The sequence below is a fragment of the Ahaetulla prasina genome, chromosome 1 (genome assembly GCF_028640845.1).
Source record: "Ahaetulla prasina isolate Xishuangbanna chromosome 1, ASM2864084v1, whole genome shotgun sequence".
Taxonomy (NCBI): Eukaryota; Metazoa; Chordata; class Lepidosauria; order Squamata; family Colubridae; genus Ahaetulla; species Ahaetulla prasina.
This window is the reverse complement of record NC_080539.1, coordinates 331,695,769-331,711,862: the sequence shown is the minus strand read 5'-3', so window position 1 is coordinate 331,711,862 and position 16,094 is coordinate 331,695,769. Positions and strand designations below refer to the sequence as shown.

General features: G+C 35.8%; 1 protein-coding gene across 1 annotated transcript in view; it reads left to right on the top strand.

The window, feature by feature from the left end:
* Positions 1-15,092, top strand: part of ITPK1 (inositol-tetrakisphosphate 1-kinase) — a 127,406-nt gene extending 112,314 nt beyond the window's left edge. Inside the window, exons 6-10 of the mRNA XM_058162603.1 lie at positions 1,330-1,370; positions 3,537-3,702; positions 9,024-9,091; positions 9,676-9,838; positions 13,350-15,092. Of these exons, the coding sequence (XP_058018586.1) occupies positions 1,330-1,370; positions 3,537-3,702; positions 9,024-9,091; positions 9,676-9,838; positions 13,350-13,669 (758 nt within the window). The 3' untranslated portion in view covers positions 13,670-15,092. The remainder of the gene's footprint in view (positions 1-1,329; positions 1,371-3,536; positions 3,703-9,023; positions 9,092-9,675; positions 9,839-13,349) is intronic.
* Positions 15,093-16,094: the final 1,002 nt, after the last annotated feature.

Below are 16,094 nucleotides of genomic sequence, written 5' to 3'. Positions count from 1 at the left end.
TCTATTAGTAGTATATAATAGATATACTACTGTACAGTAATATAAATATAAATTCTCTGGGCAACTTAATAATATGTATACTGAAATTTTATGCACCGGAGACAAATTCCTTGTATGTCCAATCACACTTGGCCAATAAAGTATTCTATCCCTATCCCTATCCCTATCCCTATCCCTATCCCTATCCCTATCCTATCCTATCCTATCCTATCCTATCCTATCCTATCCTATCCCATCCTGATATATCTATTATAGTATATAATAGATATACTACTGTACATTAATATAAATATAAATTCTCTGGGCAAGTTAATAATATGCAACATCAGTATATTAAACTATAGAACAATGAAAGTATTCATTTTAAATTTGGAATCTCAGAGTATCAATCATTTAAATGGCTCTAGTAATGTCAATAGATCATAAGGATTAAATAAGGCAAATTCCTCTAGCAGTGCTGTTCTATATTTCAGATGCCACTCTCCAAAAAGCCATCCCTTTTCATTGTATTATTCCATTTTTATTTGGAAAGACATTTTTAAATAAATAACAGGTGCATTAATCTTCCAATAGAATTAGCATAGCTATCATAGCCATCTATTCTTTTAAAAGTTTAAAAAGTTCAAGAACTTCAACAGTTTGTCACTGAATTATAGTGGCAAGCTCTTGAAGAAGAAACAGTGGCTTCATATAGTACAGTGTAGTGGAGCAGCTAAAGTGATGGACTAATTGGGAACATCCAAATTCAAGTCCCCAGCTTAACTAAGATGTTTACTGTATTACTTCTGGTCAGTTTCCGCCTCTCAGACAAGTCAATCTGACAAGGTAATTGTGGGAATAACATTAGAGAAGATCCCTGTGTAAACTGCCTCCATCTCTGAGAGCACCGTTTCTCAACTTTGATTATGCTAAAATGTTTGCGGTCTTCAACTCTCAGAATTCCCTAACTAGCATGCTTGAAATTCACACTTGTTAAATTTGATGTACATTTGAAAAACACTGTCTTAGAGGAAAGACAGGAATATAAATACAGTTGAATAGATAATAATGGAAAGTGCTGGTGCCAGACTCCATCAATGGACCTTAGATTATCCATTCCTTTTGAGAACTTGCTTGTCCTCTCTCATGCCATCCTGGATAATCCAAGAGTTGAAGTATCAGCACCAGATAAGAGAATGCTGGTTTCAAGGGAAGGGCAGCCATAGGGCGAATATCATTTAGTTGGGTGGATTAGTTAAATCAATAGAGTTAGTTGTTATAAATGGTACTGAAGTGCGCTGTGTATATTCTTTTGTACTGACTCACAGTTTACTTTTTTTATTACTGAAGTTTGTAAGACAAGAGTCGCCCATGGAACCAACTCTCATGAGGTAAGTATTTGTACAGGTTTCATATATTGTGTATTTAGAAAAACCGCTTTGGCTGGGAATTAAGAGAAAAACTATAGTAGTCCATCTGTGAGTTTGATTCATAAACTTCAAGGAAAAATAAGGAGGTTTTATTCTTGTTCTCGCTCATGCATACATAGAAGTCATTCTTCATAGCCTTATGGCTTCATTAATATTGCAAATCTGTTTTTCTTTCATTTTGAAGGCCAGTTTATACATACTCATACCCATCTGTCCACCATTTGTTTATTTATTTGCAGTTTTATAATCCATCCTAATACACAGGTTTTAGGCAACATTGGTCAAAATAGAACATAAAAGAGAAAGACATAGAATGAATAAATACCCCAAGATTATTGCCATTAAATAACAACAACTTGGGTAAACAAAAAGTGGAATAGGATATTGACAGCTTTACAAAATGCCAGGGGGAGAGGGGAGGAGGTTGCAAAAGCCTATGAAGAGAAGGCATTTGAAAATATGGGAACTATAACAGAAAAGTCCTGTCACTTAGTCTTCTTAAAGTGGGTGGAGGGGCAAGGGGAAGGTAGTCTCAAGGACCTTCTCACAATGTTTCTTCTTCATGAATGGGTTTAAGTCTGGCAAAGAAATGCCTTTTCTAACATAGTGCAATGCTACATAGGAATTTATAGCTTATGACCAGCACTTTGACTTGAGACCAGAAGCCTACTGGCAACTAGTGGGAAGAGTTTGACAATGGTGCCAACCTGCAGTGATGAGTTACCCTGTAATTGGTTCAACTGCCACTTATGAACTAGCTACAACTTTTGGATCATCTCCAAAGGCATCTCATCGCAATTTGGTAGATGATCTCAGTAGTTTCACAGACATGTTAAATAACATAGGGGAGAGCACCAAACCCTGTGAGGTTTGCATTGGAGAAACCATAGAATTGTCATCTTCCTCGCCCCAGTGATCCAAACTGGATACAGATAGTCCTCAACTTACAACAGTTCATTTAGCGACCATTCGAAATTACAACGGCACTGAAAAAAGTTACTCACGACCATCTTTCACAATTATGACCCTTGCAGCATCCCCATGATCACGTGATTTACATTTGGATGTTTTACATCTGACTCACATTTATGACGGTTACAGTGTTCTGGGGTCATGTGATCATGTTTTGCAACCTTCTGACAAGCAAAGTCAATGGGGAAGCCATTAACAACTGTGTTACTAATTTAACAACTACAGGGATTCACTTAACAACTGTGGCAAAACTCACTTAACAAATGCCTCACCTTACAACATAAATTTGGGCTCAATTGTAGTTGTAAGGTGAGGACTACCTGTATTCCCACTGAGAGCACTGAAGTGGAGTACATCCAACATAGGTGATGTAGAGTCACCACATAGGTGACCCTACAGATACCATGGACAATGTTTCTAAATGCTGCCAAAAGCTCTCACAAGACCAAGAGAAATATCCTGACCTAATAAAGGATCTATGAAGGTCATGTAGAATGACTACTACCATTTCCATCCCATTACTTTATTCTGTATTTTACTGTATATTTTACTGTAAACTATTTTGAGTTGCTTTGGCATAATGAACCAGTAAACAAGCATAATTAAATTTGGGGGAAAGGCTAAATAAGAAATCAGCTGCAAGTTGGAGAGACAATTTGCCAAGTGTTTCCAACTGGATAGCACAGTTCTACATCTTCTACGCACACAGAGAGAGAGAGAGAGAGAGAGAGAGAGAAAGAGAGTTTATCTGAATACTTGGCTTTTATGCAGCTGGACCAAGCCAGTATCTCAAACACTTCAACTTATGTGTTTTACAGTGATCAAGCAATTGCATTCAAGAAGCTCACAACAAAAAGAAAGGAAGGCAATAATGTTCTTCCGTTCCTGCTCCCTATTAGCTTGTATTTAAGTTTTGCTATTCTAATCAAGAATAATAAACACCAATAACCCAATCTTCCATCAATTTGTCCAATCCCTTTTAAAACCATCTGAATATATACTAATGCCTCTGATAGCAGCAGCAACTAATTGTATGTATGTATGCATGCATGCTGTGCATACTACTACTGGAACCACCAAATACAATGCTTGTTTATGTGAAACATGTATTTTTCATCTGTACGACTAATTGCAAGTTGTATCTTTATTTTTCAGATGGCTATCATATTCAACCGGGAAGGCCTGAAAGCCATCCAGCCTCCATGTGTGATTCAAAGTTTCATCAACCACAATGCTGTCCTGTACAAAGTCTTTGTGGTTGGGGAGTCATACACTGTGGTGAAGAGGCCCTCTGTGAAGAACTTCTCAGCAGGCATTTCTGGTAAGCTTTGGGAACAGTAATTCAGCATGATTTTCTAATGCAGTGGTTCTCAACCTTTATAGTGCTGCAACCCCTTTAATACAATTCCCCAAGATGTGGCAACCCCAACCATAAAATTATTTTCGTTTTGAATTTATCGCGCCTGAAGCCGTATTGGCTAGCGATCTGAACTGCTTGCGATTGCCTTGAGGACGGAGGCATTAAATGCATTTTAAATGTCAAATTTTTATTAATTTTAAATGGGGTTTTTTAGTGTATGGTAAATTTTTAAATTTTCAGGCTAATTTAAATAAGTTTTTTAAATTGCATTTTAAACTGTACTTTGTATTGTTTGTTTTATTTTGCCTGTACACCGCCCTGAGTCCTTCGGGAGAAGGGCGGTATAAAAATCAAATAAATAAATAAATAAATAAATAAATAAATAAATAAATAAATTAAAGCGGAGACTCCTCCCCTATTAAGTTTATTGCACCTGAAGCCAGATTAGGCTAGCGATTGGGAGTGATTGCAGCTGGCTTGAGAGGGAGACATCAGAGCAAAGATTTCTCTCTTTTTTAATTCATCGCGCCTGAAGCCGAATTCGGCTAGCGATTTGAAGAGCCTGCAGCTAGCTTGTGGAGTCAACCATTGGAGCGTGATTCTTCGACTCGCAAGTATACTTCCCATATTTCCGATGGTCTTAGGCGACCCCTGGCAAATCCTCATTCGACCACCAACGGGGTCCCGACCCACAGGTTGAGAACCGTTGTTCTAATGGGAAAATCTGAAGAACACCATTTTCCATTTTGATGAGTCCTGATCCAAAACATGTAGAGGACATCAGGTTGAAGAAGATTGAACACAGTGTTTCCCTGACTTTTTGGATTTTTTGATTTTTTTTTAATTTTGCCCTTATCCTCCCAAACCCTGTAACACTAATTTCAGATAGCAACTGTCCTTGCCAACAGCTGCTATGTACATTCAGATTTATGTACTAAAGATAATAATAATAATAATAATAATAATAATAATAATAATAATAATAATAATAATAATAATAATAATATTATTATTTTAATTTGTATACCGTCCTTCTCCCGAAGGACTCAGGGCGGTGAACAGGCAGATAAAATACAAAACATACACAATAATTAAAACAACCCCTTAAAAAACTGATTTAAACTTGCCCAGAAATTTAAAATAACAATACACCCCATAAAATTACCAAAATTTAAAACCCATCATCCAATTAAAATTTTAAAGGTAAAATCAAGCTAGTCCAGCCATACGAAATAAATAGGTTTTAAGTTCGCGGCGAAAGGTCCTAAGGTCAGGTAGTTGTCGAAGCCCGAGGTTCTTATCTCAAAACTCAAGTTTTCTTCAAAACTGGAGAAAAAGGGGAGGACATCACAAACTTCTTCCTAAAATTAGCAAGCCAAGATGCCAGCAGAAGAGATTGTTATGACTAAGAACTCCTACATGTTTTTAATTCTGCCTAGCTTCCACAGAGGTTTTGAGATTATGGCATCGTAAATCTTTTGCTAGATGCAGTTGGTTTCAAGTTCTATTTGACACTTGACCCTGACCATCTCCACTGAACTCTTCCTCTTAAGAAATTTGGAAAATTCTTCCCTGCATGATATGTACATTCTGCCTGAACTTTATTGTAAGCGCCCAGAGTCACATTTTGTGAAAAGGGCAGTTATATAAATATAATTGATAGATTAATTGATTGATTGATTGACCATATTGTGATCTTTCTTGAAGGCTTTGATGTTTTATTCGTATGCTATTTGCTTGAAATCATACTAATGAAATTCTTACATTGGTTCATAATATCTAGATGGTCTGATTATGATATATCTTTCAAAATAGATGCCATGAGTTAAAATGTTCTGTGATTTCATTTATTTCTTTACTCCCTATGAACAAAATATTTTTGGAAACTGTAATAGGTCTGCTTTTTATTTAATTGTTTATGTTGAATCACTGTGTTGATTTATAAATATTTTATCCAAAGTCAAGTATGCAAAATAACAAGGTGATATATTTTTAAAAAGATATTTGCCAAAGTCACAAATTCTAAAAATTAATAAACTTCAAGATAACAAACCATAATATAAAAATGATTAAAATTGGTATGAAAAGTTTAGTTTTCTTTGAGTTCAATTCAATTCCTAGTCTACATGCTATTTTCTTAAGATTTGTCACTAAATGCTGCAGGGTTATTTTTTTTACTTTATCATAGGCTACAGTTGTGGTCATTCCTAGTAGTCTCCTGTTCAAACAAATAATCCTGCTTTTGTTTTTTGTTTAAATAGTCAGCACGCATGTAGCACTTAAAATATTCTTTAGTCAGTACATTATTCAACTAAAGTTTAAATGTGGTAGATAAACAGAGGGATTATCTACTGAATAGCATATTTAACATATTTCTTCCATTAACTGAACTATAGCTTTTTAATAATAAAATTATTCCTACATTCCTTCAGTACCTTCAAAAAGTTTCATTGTGGAATGGTCACATTCAAAATAGATGTATGGTAGTCCTTGACTTACAGCAGTTCATCTAGTGACCGTTTGAAGTTACAATGGTAGATTTTAGCAACATGAATATTTATTTTAGATTTTTTTCTTCATACAATGCATAGTTAATTTTTGATTCTGTTTTCTACATTGTAGCAGTACCCATTAATATCAGTGACTTTTAAAGAATCTTACCCAAATTCAGAAATAATAAGGCTGTCAGGTGCCCTCAATTAGGATGTTTTGAATTTCCTACAATTTTGGGAATAATTCCAGAAAATATAATTTAATAAATTTGATACTTTTTTACTTATATGCTGACATTAGCAACAATGACAGCATTGGAAAAGTCACATTGTGCCAACAGTGCAAGTTTGGGGCCGCAATAACAAAACTGACAATATATATTCATAATAAAAATTTAATCAAATTTAAGCAGGAAAAGCTCCCTTATATACAGTGCATTTCCCAGCAAGGCATATTCAGACATTTGGAATATGGCTTTTAAAAAAAGAGACTAATTTAAAATAACAAACAAAATTACAAACAAGACATAAGCAAAAATCTCAAATTTTTAATATTAAGTAATAAAACTATTAGCATAAATATTGAAATTGTGTAAAATGATTGGGGAAAAGAATGAAAGGGAAGAGTGAATATGTTACCAAAATTACCTTTCACAATGTTTTACTTATGATCTACTTTTCCTCTTGCCTTTTGTATCTTTATGCTTTGCTTTTTTGTATTCTTTTAGCTTATGCGATGTAATAGAAAACATTAGAAGTAGTTTCATATTGTTAATCAACAAATACCTATTTAGGGTGGTTTGTTAAAGCCTATAACTTTATCCAAGTTTTCAGTTTAAATACATACAAGTTTTAGTGCCAATGCACTCTTCGCTTTAGCCAAAAATTACACCTTTATTTTTTTAATGTTTCAGTTGACACCTGAAATGAAAACTTGGGATCATGAATTCAATGGCTAGAAAATTATTCATCTTCTGCTTATTTCTAATGAATCAATGAATACATCTTCATTCTTTTGAAGTACTTCAGATATGACTAATTATTTACATGGGCAAATAGGCCGCAGTATCAGAAACTCTTGATTTCTTGATTTGTCTATGTGATTGATCTACTACTTAAAATCTAACAGATTCCTGATGGCTTACAGGATTTCTTGTATGAACACCATGCACAATTAATATTAAAATCAATTATATAATAACACCCATAATCTAATTCTCCAAATTAGAGTTCTTACATAATAACTGCAAATTAATTTGACACTTGGTTTGGCGCCACTGACTATAATCCCTCAAGGTCTTCTGGAAGAGCCATGTGGTCACCTCCTTCTGAAAAACCATAAGGATGGGTGCCATCCTTGTTTCAGGGGGCAATCAATTCCAAAGGAGGTGTGCTGCAGAGAACATCTCTTGTCAGGTCACCTCCCATTGTATTTCGCCTTAGGGGCTCCCTACTTCAGATGGGACAGTCCAAAACCATATTGGGGGGTGGGGGGAAATGGTCTCTACAGTATGGCCCAGAGGATACAGCTTTACAGGGACTGGCCCTTTGAATTGCACTCACAAGCCTTCTAGTAACCAGTGCAGAGCTGTCATATGCCACTATTGTAACTGGCCTCTGGGTATATGTCTTGTAATACATACATTCTTGATCACCCGAAATTTCTGGTTGGCCTTCAAGGGTTTCCCTTCCCCTATAGAATGAATTACAGTAACCTAATTTAGAAATGACCCGGCCATGAGTGCATAGCGAAGCAAAACCCCATCAAGTCAAAGATGGAGAAGTTGGCCTCTGGAGCAACAGCCACTCCATCTGGTTTGGGTTAAGTCTGAGCCTGTTTTTCCCCATCCAGACCGTGACAGCCTCCAGACACCGAGTCATGTCTTCCACAGCATCTCCCAATGGGCTTGGAGTGGAGATATATACCAGGAGAATAGGACAAATAGTAAGTCACCGCCCTGAGTCCTTAGGGAGATAGGGCGGTATAAAAATACGAATAAATAAATAAATAAAAAATAAGAGGTGGAAGTCAAAGCGGGGAGTGTTAATCAGAGTTGTAGGCAAATATATTGGCAAAGTGGCAGCAGAAAAATAGCTTTACAAAAATTAGCCCAAACAGTAGGCTGCTGAATTATCTTACAGACATCCCTGACCAAGTAGATGTACAAGAAGTTCTTCGCTGATCACAAACAACCTGTCTACAGTGACTGGGCATAAGCAACACAAACTCTTAAAAGGCAATGCTTCTTCTTATTTCATTGTTGAATTATCATTATCATTATCATTATTATCATTATCATTATTATTATTATTATTATTATTATTATTATTATTATTATTATTATTATTATTATTATTATTATTTTGAAGCAAGCAAGCATCAACACAAGTATCTTTTCCCTGCTCCAGCAACTCCTGCCATTTTTTTCATTTTTTAAATTTGTTTTGTTATTGTTTCAAATAAATAAAAAGCCTGATAAAAGCTCTGCTCCTTTATGCAAATTTCCTCGTCAATTATGGAAGCCAGGACGTTGCATTATGGCAATTGATTAGAGCTCAGTACAAATAGGAATGGTGTAAATATCAAGGATTTTATTTGTTGAAAATATGGATAAAGTTGCTGGATTATAGTGCCCCCTAGTGCTTGTAGATTAACATATTTTTAAGATTTAAGTAGTGATTTTGAATGTAATTTTTAAGAACAATTTTTGGTTACTTGCATGTAATTTTTTTAGTTCTGCAGATTTGTTTGTAATTTATATATTTTTTTCTTTAATTTCCAATCTATAGATAGAGAATCAATATTTTTCAACAGCCACAATGTATCAAAACCAGAATCCTCTTCCATCTTAACAGCAGTGAGTATTCCAGACTTCTTTCTCCAAACACTGATTTTACCATTAGACTCCTCTCAATTTAACACTGTTCTTCTCAGGTTTATATTTAGGAATTATTTCAGGAAAGCAAAAGTTGAGAATCATCCAAAAACATTCACAAACGTATCAGAAAATGTTTTTCTTTCCTTGAAACATAGGAATTATAATACTTGGTTAAGAACCATTCATTCAGTGACCAATCAAAATTACCCAGTCTCTAGGTAAATGGTCCTTATGCCCGGTCCCCAAAGTTGGGGCTCTTGCAGCTCACCTGCATTTATGACTAGAGGGGGCCTTCAGCTCTCCCACCCACCCACTTCTCTGCCCCTCCACATAGCTGCCCTTTTGGCTGCCATGCTATCCACTGCCTCTGCTAGCCCTGTCACCTTAGAGTTGACATTTTGTCCCCAGAATTATGGGATTTTATCATTCTGGAAAGATTTCAGATATTTTAAAATATTGACCTGTGGTATCTGCAGATGTTGTGTTTCATGTCTGGAGCAAATGCGAGGATACCTGTTTTTTCTTTAGTATCCCTCTCCAGTTTCATTCTCTTTCTTTTGCAGCTTGATAAAATAGAAGGGGTGTTTGAGAGACCAAATGACGATGTTATCCGAGCAATCTCAAAGACACTAAGGCAGACTTTGGGGATTTCTCTCTTTGGCATTGACATTATCATTAACAATCAGACTGGTCAGCATGCAGTCATTGATATTAATGCATTTCCAGGTAAGAGCAAACCGATATACAATACACCAAAATACAAATATCATACTTCAAAGTTAACCTTCATTTCAAGCAAGAGTGTAGAATGTTTTTTCCAGACAAATCCCCAGAATTGTCATTTCAATGGTATACCAAGAATTCAACTTCCAAAAAGGAGTAAGGTCAGGACAAAGTGGCTGAGCCCAGGATTTTATATATATATATAAATTTTATATAAATCAGATTAAATCAAATCAGATTAAATATAAATAATAGGATTCCATCCATTTCTATCATAATGAAACGTATTTTTGAGATACCCTGAGGATTCCAAACTGTGGCTTCCCCCTTTAAAAAATTTAAAATATGCTCACTCTCACGACATGGATGAAAGTAGCAGAACCATGTTTTTGGATCTAGGTTCAACATCAACACTTCTAATAGAATTTTATCCTTGCCTCAGCAAGTTCAAGAACAGACAGGTAATCTACATGAGTCAGATCCTCCATTGAGTTAGAAGCTCAAATTCTGCAATGGATCCTTTACAATTCTAAGTACAGGTAGTCCTCGGCTTACAATAGTTCATTCAATGACCATTCAAAGATACAGCAGCACTGAAAAAAGTGACTTATGACCATTTCCCACACTTATGACCTTTGCAGCATCACGTGAAGTGTTAATACCACTTGGTAAGGCCACACTTGGAATACTGCATTTAGTTTTGGTTACCACAATTTTAAAAAGATGTGGAGACTCTAGAAAGAGTGCAGAGAAGAGCAACAAAGATGATTAGGGGAAAGGAGGTTAAAACATATGAAGAACGGTTGCAGGAACTGGCTATGCCTAGTTTAATGAAAAGAAGGACTAGGGGAGACATGATAGCAGTGTTCCGAAATCTCGGGATGCCACAAAGAAGAGGGAGTCAAACTATTCCCCAAAGCACCTGAGGGTAGAGCAAGAAGCAATGGGTGGAAACTAATCAAGGAGAAAAGCAACTTAGAACTAAGGAGAAATTTCCTGACAGTTAGAACAAATATTTAGTGGAACAACTTGCCTCCAGAAGCTGTGAATGCTCCAACACTGACAAATTTTAAGATGTTGGATTAGAAGACCTCCAAGATCCCTTCCAACTCTATTATTCTATTCTATTCTATTCATGGTCACATGATCAAAATTCTGACTCATATGTATGACAGTTGCAGTGTAACCTTCTGATAAGCAAAGTCAATGGGGAAGCCAAATTCACTTAAAACTAATATTAACTTATTATTCACTAATAACTGCAGTGATTCACTTAACAACTGTGGCAAGAAAGGTCATAAAATGGGGCAAAAGTCACATCAAATGTATCACTTAGCACAGAAATTTTGGGCTCAATTGTGGTTGTAAGTTTAAGACTAATTATACATATAAGGCAACTGTCTACACAGACACTGCAGGCAAACTGTTTTTTGAATGTTTTGGACTGCAAGTCTGGTGTCTTGTTTTTGATCATGCTAGGTAAGGCTGACATTGGAAAGTTAATAAGGTAATAGTAACTTGGTAAAACACATATTCAGATGTAATACATTATCACGAATTGTCTAACTTTCTCCAACCTGTGTGCCTAACAGTGGTGTGGATCACAGCTTTCATAATGCTGCACTAGCATGGTTGTGTCTATGTACATCTATGTACATCTGTGTCCATCTGTGTATCTGAGGCACACTTAAGATGTGGAAAGATTGCATAAAGGGTACTTATGAAACTAAATTAATGCAGAAAGCAGACTTTGCTTTTATTCACTGCTTCAGTATATTTTTATTGTCTTCAACCCTGTAGCTGATTTCATTAGTAATATAATTAACAATAGCCTTTTTCCTCCTTTCAGCTGACTGGCTGCTTCTAGATATGATCAAGCACTTCTCTAGTAGCATTAAGTATTTCCAGCCACTTGGGCACTCCCAGATCTTGGGAGACTTCCCATCTGTCGAAAACCAGCTACTTTTCTGTAGATTTCATCTGCAGAGCTATTTTTTTTTTCATTTTTATTATTTTATTTATTTATCACATTTAAAAACTGAATCATACCAAGCTATGAACAGAAGCAAAAGAAATGCTAGGTTTTTTAAAACATTTCTTTTTAAAAAATATTCATTGAAGTTCAAGAACATTTCAGAAGAGCTCTGCTGTTAATCTGTTTAAGATATGAACAAAGAATGTTAGATTCTTGAGATGTGTTTCACAAAAACAAACCCACCCTATTCTCCCAAATTGGTGTGGTTTCAGTTTGATTTTAATGTCACTAGAAATGCATTCATTAGATGTACTATTTGGACTTGGGCTTCTGAGCTGTTCTTTCCTATTTTCACTGAGTGTTCCCTCAAAATTCTTCAGAAAATTAAATCATCTATTTTCTCAAAGGAGACATCTGCTAATACTATCATTTTCCTTGCTTTTAAAAAGGATTGGGGAATGATTCAGCTTCTGAGACCATTAAGTCTCAACCTGGTGGCCCCTTGCATACAAAAATGTTTTTGCCCCAAAGCTAAGTGGTTCTTCCAATGAAATTGGCTTCATAAGGCACTTAAAATGACTTCTGTTGCATTGCAGCATCCCAATAAATCCCAAATGATCGCATTGCACTCTGCGTACACGGCTCCTGTACACCTTTTACAACAGCAAATATATTTCTGACAAGCATGATGCAATAAGACATTCATTACATTAAACGATTTTACAAGAAGCATTTATGTACAACAAATTTCATTTTACAAACAATGTAATTACTCCTGAGAGGAGCTGCTCCTGAGAACAAGAGGTGGAATGGGACAATATATAATGCTTAAGTAGAAGGGAAGCAAAAGACTTTGATTGAAAATGGAAAGTTAGTTCTTTGAATTAAACTCTTTAACTAACACAACAAAAAGTTCAGGATATGTCTCTCCTGTGTTTAGATTAACATTTCTTGCCATTGTGTCTAAAAATGTCCAGGTTTCTCTCCATAGTATGTTTATTCTATTGTGTCAAGAGGAATTATCATTTCTTTGGAAAAAAATACGAATATCTCTTAAAAGCATTGCAGGAAACTGGCAATGTGTTTTATATCACTATATTGTAGCATCACCTTTGGAGATGCAAGGTTTTTAATCCCCCAGTGAATCTTGCCGTCTAATCAGAGTCCTGCGCCTATCTCTGTAGCAGTCATGCACCAATTAATATCAATGACATTGATCAGGAAAAAGGAAACAGTCTCTTAGAGCTTCCTTTGTTCGGAGATGCCTGGAAAACTTTCATACTTTTAAAAAGAGCCCTTAACAGTTTTTGGGGCCAGAGAAATAAAATATGGAAGATGTTTTAAAGACATTTTTAAAAGAAAAAAAAAGTGACATTTCCAGAAGGTAGAGTTCTTTGAATTGGTGAATTGTCTCTACTTGGTGAATTGTCTCTACAGGTGATGTGCCATCTTCTTGCGTATGAAGGGGGAAGAAAACTTTAACAAGAAAACGGTAGCCGTAGTTAATGTTTTATCGCCTGCCTTCTTCATTACTTTCAGGATATGAAGGTGTCTCAGAGTTTTTCACTGACCTCCTGAACCACATAGCTACCACCCTGCAGGAGCAAACTCCAGAGTTATCCCAGCTGAACCATAACAAGTTCCTGGCAGAGCAGAGCAGCAGCCTCGTGGGGGAGCGGACGTGCTGTGCTAACACTGGCTGCCGGACCATGGCAAGCCAAGACCCCTGGATTGTGGAGAACGAAACCAACAGCTCAGTCAAGCTGCAGCACCAGAGGCTGAGCTGTAACTCATCCATGTCACCGAGTTTTCAGCAGCATTGTGTGGCCACGTTAGCCACAAAAGCTTCCTCTCAATGATCCCTATCTGTGCCACAGACTGAGAAAGAAAGCCGTCAGCTCCTGGGCTGTGAATTCAGTGTAATTTTTTGAAAGAAAGTGAAATTAGTGATATGGGTCCACTTTAACAAATTCCTCTTATAGTTCTATAGTGAGTTTATCCATCCATGTATGGGTGCCTATTGTGTGCATGTATCTTAAACACTATATCTTAATGTGGGAGGATGGATTTGTGTTTTTTTTTTCCCATGCCTTTTCCTTTTCTTTGTAATCATCGACCAGAATTGGGTGATGAATCATCCCGGATTGATAAGAATTTGTGTTGAAAATTTGCACACTGGGATTCAACCCCCTTCCATCTTTTTTTCAGCCCATTCCAAAGAGTAAAACATGCATTGATTGTACACCTAAATCCAGAGGAAACCTGCATACCCAAGATCAGCATTTTACTTCTTTGTGGAAAACTTCGAAATTAGAAAGTGCTTCAGATAGTTTCCCATTTCCCTAAAGAAGAAGAATGCCTGGGTATTTGTTTGCTATTGTGAAAAACTGTAGGTTAATGTAATACTGCCCTTAATCTCATTGTGGGGGGCGGGGGCAAAGGACTTCCTAATTGTTGGAGGATTACCACATCTAACATAAGAACAAGCTAGGGAGTTTAGCTTTTTTTGCTGCTTTTCTGATCCTGAGACTAAAGGACATCACTTTCACGTATTTATTAACTGATAGGGTGGCTTATTTTTAGCTTTGTATGATGCACAGATCCATTCACTGTGATTTATAAATTATGGTTCCTTTGTTAGGGTGGGCTTGTGCATCATATTAAACAAGAAACTCAAATTGTGGATTAGCATTACATGTGATTTAGGGGCCTGTTTATAAGCACTACTCTGCACAAGTATTTTTCCTTAGTGGTGGGTAGAAGTAAAAGTAAATTTGTTGAAGCAAATCAGCAGCAATTTGTCTCCATTTCTGGTCTATCATTTGTGGGGTTGAACATTTGAGATACAGTATAAGGGTAATATTTATCTAACCTGCAATTCAGTCTGGTTATATTTTAAGAACAAGTAACAAAACAACAGTGCATCTTTAACTCTGTTTCTTTCAACACAACATCATCTTTGTGCAGCTTTGAACTGGTCATTAATTTGAAAAGGTACTGTGAATGAGTTTTGGGACTCTTAATTTGAGACAATCTTTAAATTGTCTCAGGAAACATTGTTAAAGTATTTTACATATTTAGATACATTTGGAAAGATTGATCATCATGAATTAGGGATCTATGGACTAATTCACACTCAGGTAGTAGTGTGAATGTATATGACATACATGCTACAAGTTGTACACATGAATCCCAACTTTTAAAAGGATAATATATTGGTAATACTTGCATACAGGCAACATTATGTGTTTTTTGTTGGATTAAAGAAAGTTTGAATTCTCAGATTCTCTCAGTTCCTATAAAGATGACCCATTTCTTAAAATGTATGAACTGATATTAATATATTTTCCTCCGCTGATGGCAGCTTTTTATTTGTTTCTTTGTTTTTAGAATAAGGGAAAAATGGAAATATCTGATGAAATATGAAAGGGAGGTTAAAAAAGGAGGACCAGAAATGATTCCAAACTATGGTGTAAGTGCAGGAAAGTGTTCAAGAATTAATAGGAAGGAGAATTGCTATGTTCCTTTTTGGTTTTGTTTCTAAAGTTCTTCATAATTCTGGAATATAATTCCAGAATTATATATAATTCTGGAATAATTCTAACTATAAATAGCTGAAGAGAAGACAATATTTGTAGAAAGGTTTCTCATATGTCACTATACAGTCATTTTGTTTATTTCTAATTCAAATTTGAATCATATGATGATCCTGAATTATTGTCTATCTCAATATTAACAGTTGCTGCAATTTCCCAATAAATTATTGATATTTGTCCATGCATATTTTACATGCCTTTGGTGGGAGTGAAAAATAGGTCAGACATATTTTCATAAAACTTTTTTTTCAATATAGCAACACTATTAAAGGTTATTGATATTTTTAAAAAAGATTGGATTTTAACATTACACACATGCAATACAAGTCAAAATTGTCCTGATGAAAGGCACCTTTGAACATAGCTGAGTTAATTAATTAAGGCAAGAGTATTTCATTCCTGTACTGAGCATTACCACCCCCACCCCCACCCCCAAAAATACTACCTCCTTGACTGCTGCTTGCATGGATCAAGAAACTAGCAATTTGCAACAGGGTTCAAACCATCTTGTTTTTTTTATACAGCTTGTGGGAGAGCCAAGGGAAGAGTCAGTTCTTCTGGCATGTCTTCAGGGAACAAGCAATATTATCTAATTCAGAGGGGTATTATGACAATATTGTTAATTTTAAGGAGAAAAACTCCCCCACATCATAATCATTTATACAATAAATTTCAGTTCTTAGGTGAG